We start from the raw sequence: 26,406 nt of genomic DNA, 5'->3' as shown, positions 1-26,406 counted from the left end.
GGGGCGGAGCCTGAGGGGAGCTATATGGACAGCTCTGCTGTGTGCTCTCTTTGCCACTTCCTGTAGGGATTGAGAATATCCCACAAGTAAGGATGAAGCCGTGGACCGGATACACCAATGTAGGAGAAATTGCCTGCTCTGTCTAAATCATTAAAAAAAAAATCCCTTTAACCTAAATTCTTACAAATATCCATTTTTATTTTTCAACTGATATGAATGATTTTTCAATAGATACCCACCTTGATGTCACAGAGGAGAGCATCTGGGTCATGGATACCATCAGGCACAGATTTCTTATGTGGGGGAAGAGACTCAAGCTTCATTACAAGGCAATGTAAACCTTCCATCTCAAACCAGGTCAAGCAAGGAGGAGCCCTTGGTGGAGATGGTGGAGTGGGAAGAGGAATTGAAGGTGGTGGAGTAAGTGGTCGATGAGAGGCAGGGGGAGGGGGGATGATTATTCTCTCATGGCGACGCTGACGATCTCTCTCTCTTATATGCCTCTCCCTATTTCGCCGCCTCTGAAGCTCTCTCTCTACTTTCCGTCGATCTCGTTCTCTTTTTCGAAGACCCTCTTCTTCTTCCCAATCTTGATCAGATGAGTCATCATTTTCAGAAGAGGAAGAGGATGAGGAGGAAGAAGCAGACGAGGATGAGGAGGAGGAGGAGGAAGAGGGTGTGTCCGGTCTTCTGCGACCACTCAATTCCAAGTCTGAAAGAAGAGAGAAGAAAAGATCAAAATGATGCAGAAATTCACAGCCATATGATGTAAGCAGGTGACATTTTGAGATGCCACATAGCAGTTAAGACATTAGAAGCAAAAAGTGAAATGTTAATTGTAAAAATAAAATTGTCACGTACGTTAAAGGGCTTAGTAAAACTGAGTCTGTGGGTATTTTACATAAAATGGAAAATTCAAGAACAAGGGGTCATTATCTCAAGCTGAAGGGTGGTAGATTCAGGAGTAATTTGAGGAAGCACAAGAGGTAGTAATGACAAACACTGTCAGGGACTTTTAAAATGCCTGGGACAAGCATAAGGCTATCCTAGGAACTAGATAAGTGTATACTGTTAGGTAATATCGGGCAGACTTGTGTTAGCTAGTAGTAAGGTTATAATACGGTGTAATTTACTAGACTGCTATAGAATCGTAACAGCAGGTAAGAACCAGAAAGCTCATCAAGTTTGAACACATTTCCTTCTGAAGTGAAATCTTAATTCTCAAAACAGCCCTTTGCAAGTCCCAGGCATTCATGAATTTAATTAAAATGACTGTTCTTACCACCTCTGTTGAAAGTCTGTCCCCAAAATCAACCACTCTTTCTACAAATTACTCCCAAACCTATTACCCTCCAACATAAAAATAACAACCCTCTATTCTGTTATTGCTCTCTTTGTGAAAAACTCTTCAAGTTTGACCTCTGTTGAAGAGAGAACCATTCATTTGTTTTCAGACAGACAATATCCCAACTGTGGCATATGTCAATCATCAGGGTGAGACTTACAGTCCCCTAGCTATGAAATAAGTATCTCGGATACTTTCTTGTGCGGAATCAAGCTCTTGTCTAATTTCTGCGTTACATATCCCAGGTGTAAACAATTGGGAAGCGGATTATCTCAGCCGTCAGGCTTTACATCCGGGGGAGTGGTCGCTCCATCCAGATGTGTTTTTTCAGATTGTTCAGATGTGGGGTCTTCCAGAAATAGATCTGATGGCTTCACATCTAAACAAGAAAGTTCCCAGGTACCTGTCCAGGTCCAGGGATCTTCAGGAGTCGTCGGTAGATACGTTAGCAGTTCCTTGGTTTTACCAACCTGCTTATATCTTCCCGCCTCTAGTTCTTCTTTCAAGAGTGATCTCCAAGATCATCATGGAACATTCGTTTGTGTTTCTGGTAGCACCAGCATGGCCTCACAGGTTCTGGTATGCGGATCTTGTCCGGATGTCCAGTTGCCAACCTTGGCCACTTCTTTTAAGACCAGACCTTCTGTCTCAAGGGCCATTTTTCCATCAGGATGTCAAATACTTAAATTTGAAGGTATGGAAATTAAACGCTTAATGCTTAGTCATAGAGGTTTCTCTGACTCAGTGGTTGATACTATGTTACAGGCTCGTAAATCTGTCTCTAGGAAGATTTATTATCGAGTTTGGAAGACATATTTCATGGTGTTCTCAAATTCTCCTGGCATTCTTTTAGAATTCCTAGAATTTTAGTTTCTTCAGGATGGTTTGGATAAAGGTTTGTCTGCAAGTTCATTGAAGGGACAAATCTCTGCTCTTTCTGTTTTGTTTCAAAGAAAGATTGCTAAGCTTCCTGATATTCACTGTTTTGTACAGGCTTTGGCCCGTATTAAGCCCGTCATTAAATCAATGTATCCTCCTTGGAGTCTTAATTTGGTTTTGAAGGCTTTACAGGCTCCTGCTTTTGAGCCTATGCATTCCTTGGATATTAAACTACTTTATTATCTGCTCTTTCTTGTGAGTCTCCTTTTCTGATTTTCCATCAGGATAAGGCAGTTTTGTGGACTTCATTTAAATTTCTACCTAAGGTTGTGAATTCTAACAACATTAATAGGGAAATTGTTGTCCCCTCTATGTGTCCTAATCCTAAGAATTATTTGGAGAGATCCTTACATTATCTGGATGTTGTAAGAGCTCTGATATATTATGTTGAAGCTACTAAAGATTTCAGGAAGACTTCTAGTCTATTTGTTGTCTTTTCTGGTTCTAGGAAAGGTCAGAAAGCTTCTGCCATTTCCTTGGCATCTTGGTTAAAGCTTTTGATTCATCAGGCTTATTTGGAGTTGGGTCAGGCCCCGCCTCAGAGAATCACAGCTCATTCTACTAGATCAGTCTCCACTTCATGGGCTTTTAAGTATGAAGCTTCAGTCGATCAGATTTGCAAAGCAACAACTTGGTCTTCTTTGCATACATTTACTAAATGCTTTCGTTTTGATGTATTTGCCTCTTCAGAAGCAGTTTTTGGTAGAAAAGTTCTACAAGCAGCCGTTTCAGTTGGATTCCTCTGCTTATGTTTTAAGTTTTTTCTTTGCATTTATGAGAAAAACGTATTCTTTTGGGTGTGGATTTAATTTTTTCAGTGGAAAATGGCTGTATTTATTTTTATCCCTCCCTCTCTAGTGACTCTTCTGTGGAGTTCCACATCTTGGGTATTGCTATCCCATACGTCACTAGCTCATGGACTCTTGCCAATTACATGAAAGAAAACATAATTTATGTAAGCACTTACCTGATAAATTCATTTCTTTCATATTGGCAAGAGTCCATGAGACCCACTCTTTTTATGGTGGTTGTGATTTTTTGTATAAAGCACAATTATTTTCAGTTCCTTTTTTTGTTGCTTTTTACTCCTTTTTCTATCACCCCACTACTTGGCTATTCCTTAAACTGAATTGTGGGTGTGGTGAGGGGTGTATTTATAGGCATTTTGAGGTTTGGGAAACATTGCACCTCCTGGTAGGATTGTATATCCCATACGTCACTAGCTCATGGACTCTTGCCAATATGAAAGAAATGAATTTATCAGGTAAGTTCTTACATAAATTAGGTTTTCAAAATAGAGAAAGTTTGGGTTCTGACGGCATGGAGGGAGTCACAGATTAAGATAAGCTTGATGACTTATTTAACACCAGATATCCTATCTAGATGGTGCAAGACAAAAACTGTATGTTCTAGATGTAGTGCGTCCTCTGCGGACGTATTTCATTGTTTTTGGGCCCGAAAATTATGCAATTCTGTGCTAAAGTGACATACTGGATGAACTCAACTCTATTGCTGGATTTTCATATTCAGCCAATTGAGGTATTCTTTTTAGCAAAATTTCAAGGAATTCTTAAAAACTTTAAGCTAATTAATATAATTCTATTTTTTGGGTGTAATCTTATTTTAAGGACATGGAAAGCACATTCTGCACCGAAATTTATAGAGCTTAAAAAAGACTACAGAATTTATGATAGAACAGTGCAATCTACAGAATCCCACAGATGAACAATTAGCAGTATTTTTTAAACAATGGAAAGTGTTTATTCTGTCATTGCCTGTGACGGCTCAAATTCTGCTAGTTAAACCACTGATTAAATCCTCGTGCAATTAAATATATACACTCGGCATTTACCCAGCGCGTAAAGTAGTACCAAATAGAGAGAAAGCACTTGTATTATTTAAAGGGACAGTGTAATCAAAAACAAAAAAACTTTCCTTTATAAGTAAAGCATGACATGTAGGTACATTTTACTATATACATCTATTACACCTTTTGCAGCTAAAGCCCTTAAAAATAAGGAAAACCCTTGCATTGCCTTTACTACTTATATATACATATGTATTGCACACTAATCACAACCTAACTAGCCTTCTCAGAGCCAGGGAGTCACTAGTCAAGTCAAGAATACTTTATTAGCATGACATTACATGTGTTGCCAAAGTAATATATGTTATAATACAACAGATCAATAACAATGTATAAAGTAGGAGTATAGTGGGGTGAATGTAACAGTTCATTTAATCTGATTGTGGGTTCTGGTCATGTGACAGTCTTTTACATAATTTTGCTACTATCCTTGTAGCTTTGTTTTTTTCTCCTAAGAATACAGAGTCTTTCTTTTACAAAGATATGACGAGTCCACGGATTTCATCCTTACTTGTGGGATATTAACCTCCTGCTAACAGGAAGTGGCAAAGAGCACCACAGCAGAGCTGTATATATAGCCCCTCACCTTCCCCTCCACCCTCAGTCATTCTCTTTGCCTGTGTTATACTAGGAAGACATGGTAAAGTGAGGTGTTCGTTTTAGTTTCTTCAATCAAGAAGTTTTTTTTATTTTAAATGGTACCGGTGCGTACTATTTTCCTCAGGAGGATATGGAAGAAGATTTTTGCCCTGAGGTTTGATGATCTTAGCATTTGTAACTAAGATCCACGCTGGTTCCCACAAGACTTCTGAAGGTAACCATGAGACATCTTCAGTGTGGAGACCGGTTTCATGCTACAAGCAGCATTAAGGTATGTGCAGACTTTTTTTTCTGAGGAGACTTGGTGTATCAGAACTGGCTGGCATTATTTCCCTGTATGGGAATGGGGTAAGCAGTAAAACCTATTTTAATAAGAGGGGTGTTACTGGAGTCCCTATTTTATATTTATCATTAGTTGATATTTGGGCATTATTTGACATGGGAGACAATATAAAAAAAACGATGTTTAATGTTTTTTATTTTTGGCACTTAAAACTTATTGGTTTTTATGCTTGAGGGTTATATTGTGTGTATTTTTACTTTAGTGCAAAACTGCATTTCCATGTGGTGTTGTTTGGGCCTACTCTGACTTTTAACCTTAAGGGGCGGAGCCTATTTTGGCACAATTTCTTCAGGCTTAGCAGCAGCAAACAGTAACTCAGTGGCTCCTGGACTCTGTAGCTGGTCTGAAGGGTTGGAAACTTGATTCGAAGTACCCTGGGGGCAGGTAGGAGGTGCAGAGTGTATTTCTATCTATCTTTTGACTACATGTTTATATAAGTACTTCTAAAGCCTTATTTATGCCCTTGCTTTTGGGTGCAGTAATTTTTGGATTAACCAACGATATTAAGTTAAATTTGGGAATAATTTAACGTTTTTTGTGCATTTTTGAAAAATTGTTCACTTTTTCTTTTCTTAAAGGCACAGTACACATTTTTTCTAATGTTTGTTTTATGCTATAAATAAGTGTTTAAACGACTTTTGTGGTATTACTAGTCTGTTCAACATGTCTGACATTGAGGTTTCTCATTGTTCAGTAAGTGTGCCTAGGGATGATTCTCAGTCTGAAGAGAATCAGGATATGCCATCCAATTCTCCCCAAGGGTCACAACCTTTTATGCCCACACACAAGCGACGCCTAGTACTTCTAGTGCGTCTAATTCCTTTACTCTGCAGGAGATGGCTGCAGTTATGTCAACTACCCTTACAGAGGTATTGTCTAAATTACCAGTGTTGCAGGGTAAACGCAGTAGGTCAAGTATTAATGTAAATACTGAATCCTCTGATGCTTTATTAGCTATTTCCGATGTTCCCTCACAGTGCTCTGAGTTGGGGGATCAGGGAATTACTGTCTGAGGGTGAAATTTCTGATTCATGGGAATGTTTTGCCTCAGACAGATTCGGATGCTATGTCATTTAAATTTAAGCTTGAACACCTCCGCCTGTTGCTTAGGGAGGTTTTAGCGACTCTGGATGATTGTGATCCTATTGTGATTCCTCCAGAGAAATTGCGTAAAATGGATAAATATTTGGAAGTTCCTACTTACACTGATGTTTTTCCGGTTCCTAAAAGAATTTCGGAAATTATTAGTAAGGAATGGGATAGACCAGGTATACCGTTTTCTCCCTCTCCTAATTTTAAGAAAATGTTTCCTATATCAGATACCATTCGGGACTCATGGCAAACGGTCCCTAAGGTAGAGGGAGCTATATCTTCCCTAGCTAAGCGTACTACTATACCCATTGAGGATAGTTGTGCTTTCAAGAAACCTATGGATACAAAATTAGAGTGTCTACTAAAGAAATTATTTGTTAATCAGGGATTTCTTTTACAACCTACGGCTTGCATTGTTCCAGTAACTACTGCAGCAGCTTTTTGGTTTGAGGCTCTAGAAGAGTCTCTTAAGGTTGAGACTCCATTAGATGACATTCTTGATAGAATTAAGGCTCTTAAGCTAGCTAATTCTTTGATTACTGATGCCGCTTTTCAAATTGCTAAATTAGCGGCAAAAAATGCAGGATTTGCTATTTGAGCACGTAGAGCATTGTGTCTCAAATCTTGGTCTGCTGATGTGTCATCAAAACATAAGCTTTTAGCTATTCCCTTTAAAGGTAAGACCCTTTTTGGGCCAGAATTGAAGGAGATCATTTCTGATATTACAGGAGGTAAGGGCCATGCCCTACCTCAGGATAGGTCGGTTAAAATGAGGGGTAAACAGAATAATTTTCGTTTCTTTCGGAACTTTAAAGGAGGACCCCCCGCTTCTTCTTCCACAAAGCAGCATGAAGGGGTGGCCCCCGATCCGGGACCGGATCTAGTAGGGGGCAGACTTTCTTTCTTTGCTCAGGCTTGGGCAAGAGATGTTCAGGATTCCTGGGCACTAGAAATAGTGACCCACGGTTATCAATTGGAAATTATCTGCAAACCAGATAAAGAGAGAGACATTCTTACGCTGTGTAAAAGTCCTTTTTACTATGGGAGTAATCTGTCCTGTTCCAAAATTGGAACAGGGACAGGGGTTTTACTCAAACCTATTTGTGGTCCCCAGAAAAGAGGGACCGTTCAGACCCATTTTGGACCTCAAGTGTCTAAACAAATTTCTAAGAGTTCCATCATTCAAGATGGAGACAATTCAAACGATTATGCCAATGATCCAGGAGGGTCAATATATGACTACCGTGGAATTGAAGGATGCTTACCTTCATATTCCAATCCACAAAGATCATCATCGGTTTCTAAGGTTACCTTCTTGGACAAACATTATCAGTTCGTGGTTCTTCCTTTCGGGTTGGCCACAACACCCAGAATCTTCACAAAGGTTCTAGGGTCTCTTTTCGTGGTTCTCAGACCGCAAGGGATAGGGGTGGCGCCTTATCTGGACGATATTCTGATTCAGGCGTCAACAGATCATCTGACAAAATCTCACACGGACAGGGTGTTGTCTTCTGAGAACTCACGGCTGGAAGGTGAACATAAAGAGTTCACTTGTTCCACAGACAAGGGTTCCTTTCTTGGGAACTCTGATAGACTCAGTAGCCATGAAAGTATTTCTGACGAAGGTCAGAAAATCAAAGATTTTGAATGCTTACCGAGCACTTCTGTCCATTCCTCGGCCATCAGTGGCTCAGTGTATGGAGATAATCTGATTAATGGTAGGGGCAGTGGACATCGTTTCGTTTGCTCACTTTCATCTCAGACCACTGCAACTGTGCATGCTCGGTCAGTGGAATGGGGATTATGCGGATTTATCTACAAAGATAATTATGGATGAAGAGACCAGAAACTCTCTTCTTTGGTGGTTGTCGCCAGATCATCTGTCCCAGGGGACTTGTTAGACCCTCGTGGGTAATAGTGACAACAGATGCCAGCCATCTGGGCTGGGGTGCAGTTTGGAACTCCCTGAAGGCTCAGGGTGTTTGGACTAAGGTGGAGTCTCTACTTCCAATCAATATTCTGGAACTGAGAGCAATATTCAATGCGCTTCAGGCATGGCCTCAGTTGGCTTTGGCCAAATTCATCAGATTCCAGTCGGACAACATAACGACTGTGGCATATGTCAATCATCAGGGGGGAACAAGGAGTGTCTTAGCGATGATAGAAGTATCCAAGATAATCAGTTGGGCAGAGGCCCACTCTTGTCATCTGTCAGCGATCTACATCCCAGGGGTAGAGAACTGGGAAGCAGATTTTCTAAGTCGACAGACTTTACATCCGGGGGAGTGGGAACTTCACCCGGAGGTATTTGAATCATTGATTCTCAGATGGAGCAGACCGAAATTGGATTTGATGGCATCTCGTCAGAATGCCAAGCTTCCAAGATACAGATCCCGGTCAAGGGATCCTCAGGTCGAACTGATGATGCCTTGGCAGTACCTTGGTTGTTCAGCCTAGCTTATGTGTTTCCGCCGTTTCCTCTCCTCCCACGCGCGATTGCTCGAATCAAACAGGAGAGAGCTTCAGTGATCCTGATAGCGCCTTTGTGGACACGCAGGACTTGGTATGCGGATCTAGTGGACATGTGTGAGGACTTTGGTGTACTTTCCCTTTAAGTCTGGTTCTTTCCCTATATAAGGCTCCGCCTCCTGTCTACCTTTGCTGGTAAATTGAGTTTGTAGTTATATGAAGCTACACCTCGGCAGCTCTCTTGTTTCAAGGAGAATCTCTTTGGAGTCTCACCTTCTCTTCAGCCTGATACCACAACTTGTGCCCCTGGATTGGGTACTCAAATCCTGTAGCCGTATACCTCCGGATTCCCTCTATCATCTGTAAGTCTCACTGTGTCCGGTTGCGCTGACGTCATCAGCTACGGCCAGTACCGCTCTCACATTACCCTGAGCTCACACAGAACAAGTTGCTTCCAGCTTGCAGCGTGCAGACCGCTTCACAAGGTAACAGACTGTAATGATATTGAACTGCTGCACATTGTTCTATGTTCTATATATGAAATCTGCAGGACGAACTCTCTTTACAAAGGGATTTGCTAAAATTAGAACTATGGGCAAGTGAATGGAAAATGAGATTTAATACGGAAAAATGCAAGGTTCTACATTTTGGAAGTAAAAATAAGCAGGCTACGTATTTTTTAAATGGGACAAGACTTAGCCAAACACAGGAGGAAAGGGATTTGGGAGTAGTAATAGATAACAAGCTAAAGATGGGTGCACAATGCAGGGCAGCGGCTTCAAAGGCTAATAAGATACTAGCATGTATTAAAAGAGGCATTGATTCAAGGGAGGAAAGCATAATTCTGTCATTATATAAAGCCCTGGTAAGACCTCACCTTGAGTTTGGAGTGCAGTTCTGGGGACCGATTGCTAAAAAAGATATTGCAGAACTAGAAAAAGTTCAGAGAATGGCCACAAAGCTAATAAGGGGATTGGAGAAATTAACCTATGAGGAGAGGCTAGCCAAACTGGGTCTGTTTTCTTTAGAAAAAAGGAGCTTGAGAGGTGACATGATTACTTTATATAAATATATTCAAGGCCCATATACAGAGATGGCAGAAGCTCTGTTTATTCCAAGAAAATTGTTTCTGACAAGAGGTCATAATTTAAGGTTGGAGGAAAGGAGATTTAATCTCCTGCAACGGAAACGTTTTTTCACTGTAAGAGCAATAAAATTGTGGAACTCATTACCAAAGGAGGTAGTGAATGCCAATACCATAGATGCATTTAAAAATAGTCTGGATAAATTTCTGTATATAAACAAAATTCATGGATATGATTGCTAGTATTAAATGGGTCACATCTTAATGGGGTTATTTAAGCTTAACTGGAGCTTTTTGAAAGTATTTTAGATTTGTATAGGTTGAACTCGATGGACTTCAGTCTTTTTTAAACCTTATCTACTATGTTACTATGTTACTCATTCTGTGTAACGAACTGTTATGTAAACAGCTTCTGAAGTAACCTCTAGACTGCTATAACGAAGTTATTCACTCATTCTGTGTAACGAACTGTTATGTAAACAGCTTCTGAAGTAATCTCTAGACTGTTATAACAAAGTGTTACAAATTGCCTCAAGTAAAGTTGTTCACTATATGTTCTGTATATTTTGAGCTTTTATTTGGGCTAATAGCAAGTCACACTAGTAACTGAGGAAACCTCATATCCGGTTACCATTGTGACACATACCAACCATATCAGTTTATTAACCTCTTCATTAACAGACATAGTATCTTCTGCAACTGTTTTAGTGGAATTACTCTCTACAAGTTAAGCTTTACAACATGTCCTCTCTGCCACCATGGAAACTTCCGTTGAGACAGGACCTTCTCATTCAAGGTCCTTTCCAACATCCAAATATAATTTCTCTGCAACTGACTGCGTGGAGATTAAATGCTTGATTTTATCGAAGCGAGGATTCTCTGATTCAGTTACCAATACAGGCTAGAAAGTCTGTCACTAGAAAGATCTATCATAAGATATTGCGTAAATATCTTTATTGGTGTGAATCCAAGGGTTACTCATGGAGTAAAGTTAGGATTCCTAGGATTTTGTCTTTTCTCCAAGAAGGATTGGAGAAAGGGTTATCAGCAAGTTCCTTAAAGGGACAAATTTCAGCTTTGTCAATTCTGTTTCACAAACGTTTGGCAAATGTATCAGATGTTCAGTCTCTTTGTCAGGCTCTATCTAGAATTAAGCCTGTATTTAGACCTATTACTCCTCCCTGGAGTTTGAATTTAGTTTGAGTTCTGCAAGGGGTTCCGTTTCAACCTATGCATTCCATAGATTTTAAACTATTATTATCTTGGAAAGTTCTGTTTTTGGTTGCTATTTCTTCTGCTCAAAGAGTTTGACCTTTCAGCATTACAGTGTGATTCGCCTTATCTCATATTTCATTCTGATAAGGTGGTTTTACGTACCAAACCTGGGTTCCTTCCTAAGGTTGTTTCGAATAAGAATATTAATCAGGAAATTGTTGTTCCTTCCTTGTGTCCTAATCCTTCTTCTAAAAAGGAGCGTCTGTTAAATAACTTGGATGTGGTCCGTGCCTTAAAGTTTTACTTACAGGCAACTAAGGATTTCTGTCAATCATCTTCATTATTCATTCTTTATTCTGGAAAGCGTAGGGGTCAGAAAGCTACGGCTACCTCTCTTTCTTTTTGGCTGAGAAGTATCATCCGAATGGCATATGAGACTGCTGGACAGCAGCCTCCTGAAAGAATTACGGCTCATTCTACTAGGGTTGTGGCTTCCACATGGGCCTTTAAAAGCGATGCATCTGTGGAACAGATTTGTAAGGCTGCGACTTGGTCGTCCCTTCACACTTTTTCCAAATTTTACAAATTTGATACTTTTGCTTCTTCTGAGGCTACCTTTGGGAGACAGGTTCTTCAAGCAGTGGTGCCTTCCGTTTAGGTTCCTGTCTTGTCCCTCCCTTTCATCCGTGTCCTATTGCTTTGGTATTGGTTTCCCACAAGTAAGGATGAAATCCGTGAACTCGTCATATCTTTGTAAAAGAAAACTAAATTTATGCTTACCTGATAAATTACTTTCTTTTACGATATGACGAGTCCACGGCCCTCCCTGTTTTTTTAAGACAGGTTTATTTTATTTTTTTAAAACTTCAGTCACCTCTGCACCTTTTTAGCCTTTCCTTTTCTCTTCCTATAACCTTCGGCCGAATGACTGAGGGTGGAGGGGAAGGGGAGGGGCTATATATACAGCTCTGCTGTGGTGCTCTTTGCCACTTCCTGTTAGCAGGAGGTTAATATCCCACAAGGATGAAATCAATGGACTCGTCATATCGTAAAAGAAAGTAATTTATCAGGTAAGCATAAATTTAGTTTTCTTGTTCAGACTTCTGTGGGAAGTCTGTTATTTCTGAGAAGTATTTATTCCTTAAGAGTTTGTATCTTGTACAGTATAAGAGGAAGTGTGCTTCAGTTTCTATGTCCCCACTGTCACACTAGCCGACATGCCTGATAGCTCTGTCCTATGCAGAGGGGAGAAACTCCGTTCTACATGAAGAACTCTGCAGAGCAGAACAAACCAATCGTGCTAAAATCACACAGCCCTGTCTGCCTCTGTGCTGCAGTAACTTGCTTACTTACCGCTGCACTGGGTGGTTACCATAGTAATAAATTACCTCAGACACAGGCGCTCTGAATGTAACTTCTCACACAGTGCTCTGTGAAATGTTCTCAGCTAGAATCATATTTCACAGAGGTGTGTGAGAAGTTAGATTTTTAGCTCTGGTGTCTGTATAAGCCAAATTATTACCGTGGTAACCACCTGGTGCAGAGGGAAGTAACCAGCATTACTGGAACACAGTGGCAGACAGATCCGTTAATGTCCTGCTCTGCAGAGTTCTTCACATAAAACAGAATTTCTCCCATCTGCAAAGTACAGAGCCAGCAGGCATGTGAGCTAGTGACATCCTGACACTAAGGAGTCTAGTTAGGTATCATTTGGTAAAAGCATATTTCTTTTGACAATATATGCAAATTGCAGTTTTTCTCAGAAGAAATTGCACTGTGGAAATGTTTCCAAATGATGGATATTGGTCTAATTGTACTAAGAGTACGAAGAAAGAAAAAACAATATAGTGGCCATTGGACTGTGGAATTAAGAGGAATTTAAACTTTCAATTAAGGCCTAACAGAGAACGGAAACAACTCAGTCAACTATACCTACAAGATGGAGCCCACAAGCAAAATAATTTGAAACCTTTTCACAGTAGTGCCCCCACAGACAAATGCATGTTTCTCTTTAGAGAATTGCATCATCTGTATTCTAAATATTTGAATTGTATTCCATGATTTGGTTGGCTTCATGAATTGCAATGGTTTGAAACTGAAAGTCTCATAAATCTTTCATAAAAGTCTTCATATTATATAGTTTTTTTTGGAAATAATATGAACACCATGTCAAACATTAGTTTAAAAGAACAGTCCACATTTTTTTCTATTCATTTTTTCAGGGGGAAAAAGGTAAAAAAACAAAACACTAAACTCACCCCCCCCCCATATTAAAACCCCATCTCTACACAGAGGAGGTAGCATACTCTATCACGTTCAAGAGAAACCAAACTGATCAGGTGAACAACATAAAAGCTCTATACAGACACGTCTGTTCATACCTTTCTTGTATATAAACAAAAAAAGACAGGCTATTGGGTACACACTGGTTCTTGCTATATATAGCTTTATATCTTCAGCAGTGAAGTTAAGAATTGTTAAAGGGACAGTCTAGTCAAAATTTAACTTTCATGATTCAGACAGGGCATGCAATTTTAAACAACTTACCAATTTACTTTTATCAAATTTGTTTTGTTCTCTTGGTATTCTTTGCTGAAAGCTAAACCTAGTTAGGCTCAAACTTATTTCTAAAATGTTAAAAACTGCCTCTTATCTCAGTGCATTTGACAGTTTTTCACAGTTAGGCAGTGCTAGTTCATGTGTGCCAGGTAGTGTGCTCACTCCCGTGGAGTTACTTATGAGAGGGCACTGTCAAAAGAACAGAAATAAGGGGGCAGTTTGCAGAGGCTTAGATACAAGGTAATCACAGAGGTAAAAAGAGTATTAATATAACCGTGTTGGTTATGCAAAACTGGGGAGTGGGTAATAAAGGCATTATCTTTTTAAACAATAAAAATTCTGGGGTAGACTGTCCCTTTAAGTTCAATTTCCAAATTCTTATATAATTCCAAATGTATGACCTAATTTGGTTGAAAATTCTGCAATGTCACTGAGACCACAAGTAATGTAGATTTTAAATAAATGGGATCTGTATTAAAGTTACAGATGTGATGTGTTTTTTTTTTTTTTTTTAAATGGATGGAGATAATTAGGCAACATATAAGAGAATGCAACAGTAAATGCTGCTGCACCAGTCACCAATTATTATGAAATCTGGCAAGATAAATTCCTCAATACAGATAATTCATAGATTAGCTTGATTAAAAAAAAAATGCTCATTAAATCAAGGAATATAAAACTTTCTAATGACACGTTAAGAGTTTTAGGAATATACAAAAAATTTAATTGCAGACATGAACAGAATATATTCAATAGTGGACAGCGATGTGAAGGCCTAGAAACAAAAAATAAAATATGGAATCTATTACTTCAGAATGTTCAATAAAATATTTGAGATAAAACGTTTATTAACCCTTTGAGTGCGAACGACGGCTCCATGTCGTCGCTAGGACTCACTAACCTTGAGGGGGGCCTGAGGGCCCCCAGCTCCCTCCACCCGCCCGATCTTGCACTAATATTGAAGAGCAGGCTTGGGGCTTCACAAGGAGCATGATAACGTCATCACACAACTTTATTTACAACTGTCAATTGACAGTTATGGAGAGATGAGGGCATGATGCTTAGATGCCCATATCTTGGGCATCTAAGCAGCTGCAAACCCCCAAGACCCACCGTTGGAAAGGTAATCGCCTCACCAGTCTTTAAAGAGTAGTAGTAAATAAAATGTAAAAGTTAAAAATACATTTTAAAATTATTTAAAAAATTATTAGGGGGTCTCTAAAGGCACATTAAGATCAAAATTGCCTAGAGACCCTCAAAATAGATTTCCCTAAAATAAATTAGTCCCGTTTTTTTTTTATTTTTTTATTATCAATTTAAGTATATTAGCTAAATGAACACCGTGGTAACCAGCGTTACTTGAGTGATCACCTAGCTAAAAAAATTACACTTACTATACGGATACCGATATATTTGTAATCACATGAACACCTGGATCATGTGATAAATTAATCAATGTTAGAGAGATGCTTTTTTATAAAAAAGAATGTATGATTACCTGATAAATTTCTTTCTTTCCGGACATGGAGAGTCCATGGCGTCATTCCAATTACTAGTGGGATATTTACTCCTGGCCAGCAGGAGGAGGCAAAGAGCACCCCAGCAGAGATGTTAAGTGTCCCTTCCCTTACCCATAAGCCCTAGTTATTCCGCCGAAGGGAAATGGAAAAAGAAAACACAAAAGGTGTAGAGGTGCCTGAGGCTTAACAAAAAAATACTGTCTTAATTAAGGGTGGGGTCGTGGACTCTCCATGTCCGGAAAGAAAGAAATTTATCAGGTAAGCATACATTTTATTTTCTTTCCTAAGACATGGAAGAGTCCACAACGTCATTCCAATCACTAGTGTGAACCAATGCCCAAGCTAGAGGACACGGAATGAACAGGGAGGGAGAACAAGACAGGTAGACCTAAACAGAAGGCACCACTGCTTGAAGAACCTTTCTCCCAAAAGAGGCCTCAGCCGAGGCAAAAGTATCACATTTGCAAAATTTAGAAAAAGTATGCAGAGTGGACCATGTTGCCGCCTTGCAAATCTGTTCCACAGAAGCTTTATTTTTGAAAGTCGAAAAAGTAGAAACAGCCCTAGTGGAATGAGCCTTAATTCTCTCAGGATGACGCTGTCCAGCAGTCTCGGAAGCAAAACAAATCATACTTCTCAACCAGAGAGAAAGAGAAGTAGAAGTGGCCTTCTGACCCTTCCGCTTTCCAGAAAAACAAACAGGGCAGAAGACTGACGAAAATCTTTAGTAGCCTGTAGGTAAAATTTTAGAGCGCGCACAACATCCAAGTTATGCAAAAGACGTTCCTTATGAGGAGGATTAGGACAAAGAGAAGGAACAACAATTTCCTGATTAATGTTACGATCCAAAACCATCTTAGGGAGAAACCCCAATTTAGTACGAAGGACCGCCTTATCCGCATGAAAAACAAGGTAAGGAGCATCACACTGTAAAGCTGAGAGTTCAGAGACTCGGCGAGCAGAGGAAATAATAAGGAACAAAACTTTCCAATATAACAATATCTACAGAATGCATTGGCTCAAACTGAGCCTGTTGCAGAACTTTAAGAACAAGGTTCAAACTCCAAGGAGGAGCAACAGATTTAAACACAGGCCTGATTCTGACCAGACAAAGATTGAACATCTGGCATGTCTGCCAGACATTTGTGTAAAAGAATAGAATGTCAGTTCTCTGAAGGGTCAGGTTTCTGCACCTTCTCCGGGCCTTCCTGGAGAAAAGACAAATTCTAAGAATCCTGACCCTACACCAAGAGAAGATCTTCGATTCACACCAATATAGGTATTTACGTCAAATCTGGTGAATCTTACGAGTAACTGGATTGCAAGCCTGAATCATAGTATCAATGACCGACTCAGAAAAAACACCCTAAAGTCAAAACAAAGCGTTTAATCTCCAAGCAGTCAGCTTCAGAGAAACGAGAATTGGATGGAGGAATGGACCCTGAGTTAGAATGTCCTTCCTCAGAGGTAACCTCCAAGGTGGAAGAGATGATATCTTCACCAAGTCTGCAAACCAGATCCTGTGAGGCCATGCAGGAGCTATCAGAATTACAGATGCTCTCTCCTGTTTAATACGAGCAATGACTCGCGGAAGCAGAGCAAACCGAGGATACAGGTACGCTAAACCTAAGTCCCAAGGAACCGCCAGAGCATCTATCAGGGTGGCCTGAGGATCTCTTGATCTTGAACCGTACCTTGTAAGCTTGGCGTTCTGACGAGATGCCATTAGATCCAACTCCGGCACCGCCCACTTGACGGTTAACCTGGAGAACACCTCAGGATGGAGAGCCCACTCCCCGGGATGAAAGGTCTGTCTGCTCAGAAAATCCGCCTCCCAGTTGTCTACTCCTGGAATGTGGATGGCAGATAGAAGACAATTGTGAGCTTCTGCCCACTGAATAATTCGAGTCACCTCCTTCATGGCCAAAGAACTCTGAGTTCCTTCATGGTGGTTGATGTAAGCCACTGAGGTGATGTTGTCCGTCTGGAATCTGATAAACCGAGCTAAAGACAACTGAGGCCAAGCCATCAAGGCATTGAAGATCGCTCTCAACTCCAAGATGTTTATGGGTAGATAAGACTCCTCCTGAGTCCACAGGCCTTGAGCCTTTAACGAGCCCTAGACTGGTCCCCAGCCTAGCAGGCTGGCGTCCGTGGTCACAATCACCCAGGAGGGTCTGCAGAAGCATGTGCCCTGGGACAGATGATCCTGAGAAATCCACCAGGAGAGAGTTTCTTGCAAACTGATCCAGATCTATCTTCTGAGACTGATCTGAATAGTCTTCGTTCCATTGTCTGAGCATGCATAATTGTAGAGCTCTCAGATGGAATTGAGCAAAGGTGATGTCATCAATGGACCAACATGTAGATTGTAGAGAGGGGCAAGAGGAGAGAAGTTTGGATTTTCTGACTTCTGTCAGAAAAATCTTCAAAGATATGGAATCTATTATGGTCTGTTAAAAACACACCCTTGTAGCTGGGACAAGGAAACTCTTCTCCAGATTCAGTTTCCATCCGTGGGAACGTAGAAAAGACAAGATCTCGGTTTGAGTGTTTGCTAGATGAAAAGATGGCGTCTGAACTAATATATCGTCCAGGTAAGGTGCCACCGCAATTCCCTGAGACCCGACAACTGCCAAGAGAGCCCCCAGAACCTTTGTGAAAATTCTGGCAGCTGTAGCAAGGCCAAATGGAAGAGCAACAAATTGAAAGTGCTTGTCTAGAAAAGCAAATCTCATGAACTGGTGATGATCCCTGTGGATGGGAACATGAATATACGCATCCTTCAGGTCTATGGTCGTTATGAACTGACCAAAAGGAAGAATGGAAAGAATGCTTTACATTTTGAAGGACGGTACCCTGAGAAATTTGTTGAGACATTTTAGGTCTAAAATACGACAAAACATTCCCTCCTTTTTGGGAACCACAAACAGATTTAAATAGAATCCTAGACCCTGTTCCACAACTGGAACAATCACAGGGAGAAAAGGTCCTGAACGCAGTTTAAGAATGCCTCTCTTTTTACCCGATTTGCAGATAGTCTTGAGAGGAGAAATCTGTCCCTGGGAGGACAAGTCTTGAACTATCTTGTAACCCTGAGATACTATGTCCACAGCCCAAAGGTCTGGGGCATCTCTTAACCAAGCTTGCCGAAACAAGGAAAGTCTGCCTCCATCTTGATCCATTTCCGGACCGGGGGCGGATCCTTCATGCCGACTTAGTCTCAGATGAAGATGAAGGCTTCTTTGATTGCTTCCCCTTACTCCAAGACTGATTGGATCTCTAAGAGGACTTGGACTACTTTTGACCTTTGAAGTTACGAATGGAACGAAAATTAGAATTTTTACGTCCCTTAGCCCTATTCTTCTTGTCTTGTGGAAGAAAGAACCCCTTTCCACCCATGATTTCAGAAATTATCTCCGCAAGACCAGGACCAAACAGAGTCTTGCTCTTGTAAGGTAGCGACAGGAGCTTAGACTTAGAAGTAACATCAGCTGACCAAGATTTTAGCCAGAGAGCCCTGTGAGCTAAAACAGAGAAGCCAGACATCTTGGCACCCAGTCTAATGACTTGCATATTGGCATCAGAGATAAAGGAATTGGCCAGTTTGATAGCCTCGATCCTATCTTGGATCTCTTCTAGCAAAGTCTCTGCTAAACTGAGCTCAGACAAAGCATCACACCAGTAAGATTCTGTGCTTGTTACCGTAGCAATGCAAACAGCAGGTTGCCATTGTAATCCCTGATAAACATACATTTTCTTTAAATAAGCCTCAAGCTTCTTGTCCATGGGATCCTTGAAAGAACAGCTATCCTCTATAGCAATAGTGGTTCTCTTGGCTAAAGTAGAGATAGCTCCTTCTACCTTAGGCACGATGCGCCATGAGTCCCGAATGGAGTCAGCAACAGGAAAACAAAATTTATGCTTACCTGATAAATGTATTTATTTCTTGACACAGTGAATCCACGGATCATCAATTACTGTTGGGAATATCACTCCTGGCCAGCATGAGGAGGCAAAGAGCACCACAGCAAAGTTGTTAAGTATCACCTCCCTTCCCACAACCCCCAGTCATTCAACTGAAGAAAAAGGAGAGAAAGGAAATAACACAAGGTGCAGAGGTGCCTGAGGTTTAAATAAAAAACTGTTTGAAAAACAGGGAGGGCCATGGACTCACTGTGTCAAGAAAGAAAGAAATTCATCAGGAAAGCATAAATTTTGTTTTCTTTCTTAAGGCATGGTGAGTCCACGGATCATCAATTACTGTTGGGAATCAATACCCAAGCTAGAGGACGCAGATGATAAGGAAGGGCAAGAAAGGTAACCAAAACAGAAGGCACAACTGGCTGCAGAACCTTTCTCCCAAAAGAAGCCTTAGCCAAAGCAAAAGTATCAAATTTATAGAATTTAGAAAAAGTGTGCAAAGAAGACCAAGTCGCAGCCTTACAAATCTGTTCTACAGAGGCCTCATTCTTGAAGGCCCAAGAAGAAGTGGAATGAGCTGTAATTCTCTCAGGAGGCTGCTGTACAGCAGTCTCATTAGCCTTACAAATAACACTTCTCAACCAGAGAAAAAGAAGTGGCATTAGCTTTCTGGCCCTCACTTTTCCCAGAAAAAGCAAACAAACAATGCAGAATACCGACGAAAGTCCTTTGTAGCCTGCAGATACAAATAAAGAACCCGCACAACTTCTAAGTTGTGCAACAAACATTCTTTATGAGGATTAGGACAGAGAGAAGGAACAATAATTTCGTGATTAATATTTCTGTTCAAAACAACCTTAGGAAGAAAAACAAACTTGGTACAGAGAACTGCCTTATCTGCATGAAATATGAGATAAGGAGAATCACACTGCAATGCTGAGAGTTCAGAAACCCTCAGAGCAGAAGAAATAGCAATAAGAAACAAAACTTTCCAAGATAATAACTTAATATCTATGGAATGCATAGGCTCAAACGGAGCCTGTTGTAAAACTTTAAGAACAAGATTAAGACTCAAAGGAGGAGCAACTGATTTAAATACAGGCCTGATTCTGACCAGGGCCTGACAAAAGGATTGTACATCTAGCAGGTCCACCAGACGCTTGTGCAGTAGAATGGATAAAACAGAAATCTGACCTTTAAGGGAACTGACAGATAACCCCTTCTCAAGGCCTTCCTGGAGAAAGGATAAGATCCTTGGGATCCTGACCTTACTCCAAGAAGAACTCACACCAATAAAGATATTTACGTCATATCTTAGGGTAAATCTTTCTAGTAACAGGCTTACGAGCCTGAATCATGGTCTCAATGACCGATTCGGAAAACCCATGCTTAGCTAAAATCAAGCGTTCAATCTCCAAGCAGTCAGCTTCAGAGAAGCGAGATTTGAATGAAGGAAGGGCCCCTGAAGCAGAAGATCCTTCTTCAGCGTAAGTTTCCACAGAGGTAGAGACGACATCTCTACTAGATCTGCATACCAGATCCTGCGAGGCCACACAGGAGCTATAAGAATCATCGAGAGCAAACTGAGGAAAGAGATATGCCAACTTAAAGTTCCAAGGAACTGCCAGAGCATCTATCAGAAAGACTTGAGGATCTATCAATCTCGAACCGTACTTTGGATACTTTCAGATCCAATTCTGGCAACCCCCATTTGGTTGTTAACCTGGAAAACACTTACGGTGGAGTTCCCACTCCCGGGATGGAAAGTCTGTCTGCTCAGGAAATCCGCTTCCCAACTGTCCACTCCTGGAATGTGGATGGCAGATAGACAGCAATTGTGAGCCTCCACCCACTGGATGATCAGTGTCACCTCCTTCATGACTAAGGAACTCCAAGTTTCCCCTTGGTGGTTGATGTAAGCCACTGAGGTTATGTTGTCTGTATGTTCACTCTCAACTCCAGAATATTTATCGGGAAAACAGATTCCTCCTGAGACCAAAGTCCCTGCTCCTTCAACGAGTCCCAGGCTGCTCTCTGAAAACACATCCCCTGGGACAGATGTTCTTGTGACAGCCACCACGGTAGGGAGTCCCTTGTTGATTGATCCAGAACCATTTTCTGAGATAGATCTGTATAATCCTCGTTCCATTGGGCGAGCATGCATAGCTGCAGAGGTCTTAAATGGAACCAAGCAAACAGAACTATGTCCATGGAAGCCACCATCAACCCGATAATTTCATAGATAGAGAATCTATAATGGTTCCTAAGAAGGTTACTCTTGTATTCGGAATAAGAGAACTTTTCTCCAGATTGATCTTCCAACTGTTTTGGACGAGATTCTGCTAGTTGAAAGGATGGTGTCTGAACCAGAATGTCGTCCAGATAAAGCGCCACTGCAATTTCACCTCCTCCTTGCACTGAAGGCAAAGAGAATGACTGGGGGTTGTGGGAAGGGAAGTGATACTTAACAGCTTTGCTGTGGTGCTCTTTGCCTCCTCCTGCTGGCCAGGAGTGATATTCCCAAAAGTAATTGATGATCCGTGGACTCACCGTGTTTTAAGAAAGAAACCTCTTTTTAAAAATGGGAGACAGGGAAAAAGGAATCCCTGGCTTATCCTATTTCTGTGCAATGATCTCCAACACATGGTCAGGGACAGGAAACACTTCTCTAGAGGAAGGAACATCATAGTATTTATTACGTTTACTAGATTTTTTTAGGGTTGACAATGACAGAAGAATCAGAGTCGTCCAAAGTAGCCAGTACATCCTTCAGCAGTAAACGAAGGTGTTCAAGCTTAAATCTGAAGTTTTCTTCTTCAGAGTAAGTCAAAGGAATTACACTGTCAGAATCTGAGATCTCACCCTCAGAAGCTATGGAGGTATCCTCCTCAACCGACTTATGGGGGAGGTCAACCATCACAGCAGAAGAGGGAACAGTCACCTTATTGTCAGAAATACTTAGATTTCCTCTTGCGCTTCCCCATCATGGGAAAGGCAGATAAAGCCGCAGATACCACAGACGATATCTGAGCGGCAAAATCGGAAGGCAAATATACGCCTCCAGGAGGCTGAGAGGAACTTCAGGGCACTGGATGTGATGCCCTAGAGGCTTGGGACGTTTGAGGAGAAAGCTGTGGCATATCCTGAACGGCATTATCCTGAGAGACAATAGGCTCAGGGAGTAATTTATCTTTACATTTTAGGGTCCTAGCCAAACATGAGGAACAAAATTGTATAAGTAAAACAATTTGGGCCTCTAAACATAATAAACATTTATCACATGAAACAGAGTCCTGTTCAGTGTCCATAGCTCAGGTATTATCCCAAAAAGGAAAAAAAAACAAAAAAAACCCGACATTTTCTGACACTTTAAAAAGAACTGTATTCACAGACAGGACACATACTCCTAAGAAACAAAGCAAGGACCACTTCACTACTTTCTAACTGCTTAAAAGCCACCACTACTCTTACTCAAGAGATTGATGTGGACACAGCTTAACCCACATCCTAGCTTGCAGGGAAAAGTACCCAAAAAAGGAAAAATATATCTTCAGACACCAACTTCACATCCTCCATTGACAGAAGCAAAGAGAATGACTGGGGTTATGGGTAAGGGAAGTAACAATTACCCATAACCCCATTAACTGACCAGGAGTGAATATCCCACTAGTAATTGGAATGACGTTGCAGACTCTCCATGTCTCAGGAAAGAAAAAAAATGTGTATATATATATATATATATATATATATATATATATATATATAAATGTATGCTTACCTGATAAATTTGTTTCTTTTTAGACACGATGAGTCCACGTATCATCATCCTTACTTGTGGGATTTCACCTCCTGGTCAGCAGGAGGAGGCAAAGAGCACCACAGCAGAACTGCCATATATAGCTCCTCCCTAACCTCCCACTCCAGTCATTCGACCGAAATTAGGAAGAGAAAGGAAAAGCCAAGGTGCAGAGGTGTCTGAAGTTTACTAAAATTAACAACCTGTCTTAAGAGAACAGGGCGGGCCGTGGACTCATTGTGTCTAAAAAGAAACAAATTTATCAGGTAAGCATAAATTTTCTTTTCTTTTTAAAGACACAGTGAGTCCACGGATCATCATCCTTACTTGTGGGATACAATACCAAAGCTAGAGTACACGGATGATAAGGGAGGGACAAGTCAGGGAACCTAAACGGAAGGCACCACTGCTTGAAGAACCTTCCTCCCAAAAACAACCTCAGCCTAGGCAAAAGTATCAAATTTGTAAAATTTAGAAAAAGTATGAAGAGAAGACCAAGTTTCAGCCTTGCAAATCTGTTCCATAGAAGCTTCATTCTTGAATGCCCATGAAGAAGCAACCGCCCTAGTGGAATGAGCCTTACTTCTTTCAGGAGGCTGCTGTCCAGCAGTCTCATATGCAAATCGGATGATACTCCTTAACCAAAAAGAAAGAGGTAGCCGTAGCTTTCTGACTCCTACGTTTTCCAGAAAAAACTACAGAGAAGACTGACGAAAGTCTTTAGTCGCTTGTAAGTAAAACTTCAAAGCACGGACTACGTCCAAATTATGTAGAAGTCTTTCCTTCTGAGGAGGAGGATTAGGACACAAGGAAGGAACAACAATCTCCTGATTAATGTTCCTGTCTGAAACAACCTTAGGAAGAAACCCCAGTTTAGTACGTAAAACTACTTTATCCGAATGAAAAAGAAGATAAGGCGAATTGTATTGCAACGCCGAAAGTGCAGACACTGAAGAAATAGCAACAAGAAATAAAACTTTCCAAGATAACTTAATATCTAAGGAATGCATAGGCTCAAACGGAGCCCCTTTAAGAACTTTAAGAACTAAATTCAGACTCCATGGAGGAGTAATTGGTTTGAACACAGGCCTGATCCTAACCAGGGCCTGACAAAAGGACTGAACATCTGGAACATCAGCCAGACATTTGTCTTGGAGAAAAGACAAAATTCTGGGAATCCTAACTCTACTCCATGAGTAGCCCTTGGATTCACACCAATGAAGATATTTACGCAATATCTTATAATAAATCTTTCTAGTTACAGGCTTACGAGCCTGAATCAAGGCCTTTATGACCGAGTCAGAAAACCCCCGCTTGGATAAAATTAAGCGTTCAATCTCCAAGCAGTCAGCTTCAGAGAAATAAGATTTGGATGAAGGAAGGGACCTTGAATGAGAAGATCCTTCCTTAATGGCAGTCTCCAAGGTGGCAGGGATGACATGTCCACCAGGTCGGCATACCAAATCCTGCGAGGCCACGCCACAGCAATGAGGATCACTGATGCCTTCTCCTGTTTGATTCGAGCAATGACCCAAGGAAGAAGAGTAAACGGAGGTAAAAGATATGCTAGGCTGAAGGACCAAGGAACTGATAGAGCATCTATCAGCTCCGCCTGAGGATCCCTGGACCTTGACCCGTATCTCGGAAACTTGGCATTCTGACGAGATGCCATGAGATCTAACTCCAGCCGACCCCATTTGAGAATCAGGTTGGAGAAAACCTCCGGATGGAGTTCCCACTCTCCCAGATGAAAGGTCTGCCTGCTCAGAAAATCCGCCTCCCAATTGTCCACCCCTGGGATATGGATCGCTGACAGATAGCAAGAATGGGCCTCCGTCCACCGGATTATCTTGGCTACCTCGGTCATCGCTAAGGAACGCCTCGTTCCTCGCTGATTATTGATGTAAGCCACTGTCGTTATGTTGTCCGTCTGGAATCTGAAGAACTGGGCCGAAGCCAACTGAGGCCAGGCGAGCATTGAAGATCGCTCTCAGTTCCAGGATGCCTGAGTCCACACTCCCTGAGCCTTTAGGGAACCCCAGATAGCTCCCCACCCTAGAAGGCTGGCATCTGTTGTCACAATCACCCAGGATGGTCTGCGAAAGCATGTTCCCTTGGATAGATGACCTACAGACAACCACCATTGAAGTGAGTCCCTTGTCTCCTGTTCCAGGATTATTCGAGCAGACAAGTCTGCATAATCTCCATTCCACAGCCTGAGCATGTTAAACTGCAAAGGTCTGAGGTGAAACCGAGCAAACGAGATGATGTCCATTGCCGCCACCATCAGTCCGATTACTTTCATGAACTGGGCCACTGACGGCTGAGGATTGGACTGAAGGGCTCGACAGGTATCTAGAATCTTTGATCTCCTGACCTCTGTCAGAAAAATCCTCAAAGATATAGAATCAATTAGAGTTCCCAAGAAAGTCACCCTTGTCTTTGGGATTAAGGAACTCTTTTCCAGATTTTTCTTCCACCCGTGAGATCTCAAGAAGGATAGTACGATGTTGGTATGGGACTTTGCTTGCTGACAAGATGGAGCCTGGATTAGAATATTGTCCAGATAAGGCGCCACCACAATGCCCCTCGGTCTTAGAACTGCCAGCAGAGACCCCAGAACCTTTGTGAAAATTCTGGGTGCCGTGGCCAGCCCGAAAGGAAGAGCCACGAACTGGAAGTGTTTGTCCAGAAAGGCAAACCTTAGGAACTTGTGATGATCTCTGTGGATAGGAACATGAAGATATGCATCCTTTAAGTCCACTGTCGTCATAAATTGACCCTCCTGGATCAATGGAAGAATGGTACGAATAGTTTCCATCTTGAAAGATGGAACTCTGAGAAATTTGTTTAGACTCTTGAGGTCTAAGGTAGGTCTGAAAGTTCCCTCCTTTTTGGGAACCACAAACCGATTTGAATAAAAACCCCGCCCGTGCTCCTGCACAGGAACGGGAATAATTACTCCCAGGGAGGAGAGGTCTCTTACACAATGTAAGAACGCCTCTTTTTATCAGGTTTGCAGATAATCTTGAAAGAAGAAATCTTCCTCGAGGAGGAAAATTTTTGAACTCTTATTTGTATCCCTGGGATACTATTTCTATAGCCCAGGGATCCTGAACATCTCGCACCCAAGCCTGAATGAAGAAAGAAAGTCGGTCCCCCACCAGATCCAGTCCAGGATCGGGGGCATGCCTTTCATGCTGTTTTGGAGTCAGCAGCAGGCTTCTTGGACTGTTTACCCTTGTTCCAAGGCTGGTTGGGTCTCCAAAGTAGGCTAAGATTGGGAATAGTTTCCTTCCTGTTTATAGGAGGAAGAGAAGGAATTTCCCTTGAAATTTCGAAAGGAACGAAAATGACTGTCGTCCTCTTTATTTATTTCTCTTATCCTAAGAAAGGAGATGACCCTTACCTCCCGTGATATCAGAGATAATTTTCTTCAGAACAGGTCTAAACAAGGTCTTTTCCTTGTAAGGAATTGCTAGAAGCTTAGATTTGGATTACACATCCGCAGACCAAGGTTTTAACCACAAGGCTCTGCGGGCTAGGATAGAGAACCCTGAACTCTTATCTGCCAATTTAGTAATTTGCAGAGAAGCATCCGTAATAAAAGCATTGGCTAACTTCAGAGCTTTAATCCTATCCTGGATCTCCTC

At 41.3% G+C, this 26,406-nt stretch overlaps 1 protein-coding gene across 1 annotated transcript in view; it reads right to left on the bottom strand.

Annotated features, from left to right (window-relative positions):
* Positions 1–224: 224 nt before the first annotated feature.
* Positions 225–26,406, bottom strand: part of LOC128640449 (lysine-specific demethylase 2A-like) — a 153,494-nt gene continuing 127,312 nt past the window's right edge. Inside the window, exon 5 of the mRNA XM_053692928.1 lies at positions 225–712. Within this exon, the coding sequence (XP_053548903.1) occupies positions 225–712 (488 nt within the window). The remainder of the gene's footprint in view (positions 713–26,406) is intronic.

The sequence above is a fragment of the Bombina bombina genome, chromosome 9, assembly GCF_027579735.1.
Source record: "Bombina bombina isolate aBomBom1 chromosome 9, aBomBom1.pri, whole genome shotgun sequence".
Lineage (NCBI taxonomy): Eukaryota > Metazoa > Chordata > Amphibia > Anura > Bombinatoridae > Bombina > Bombina bombina.
This window is presented reverse-complemented; position numbering and strand designations above follow the sequence as displayed.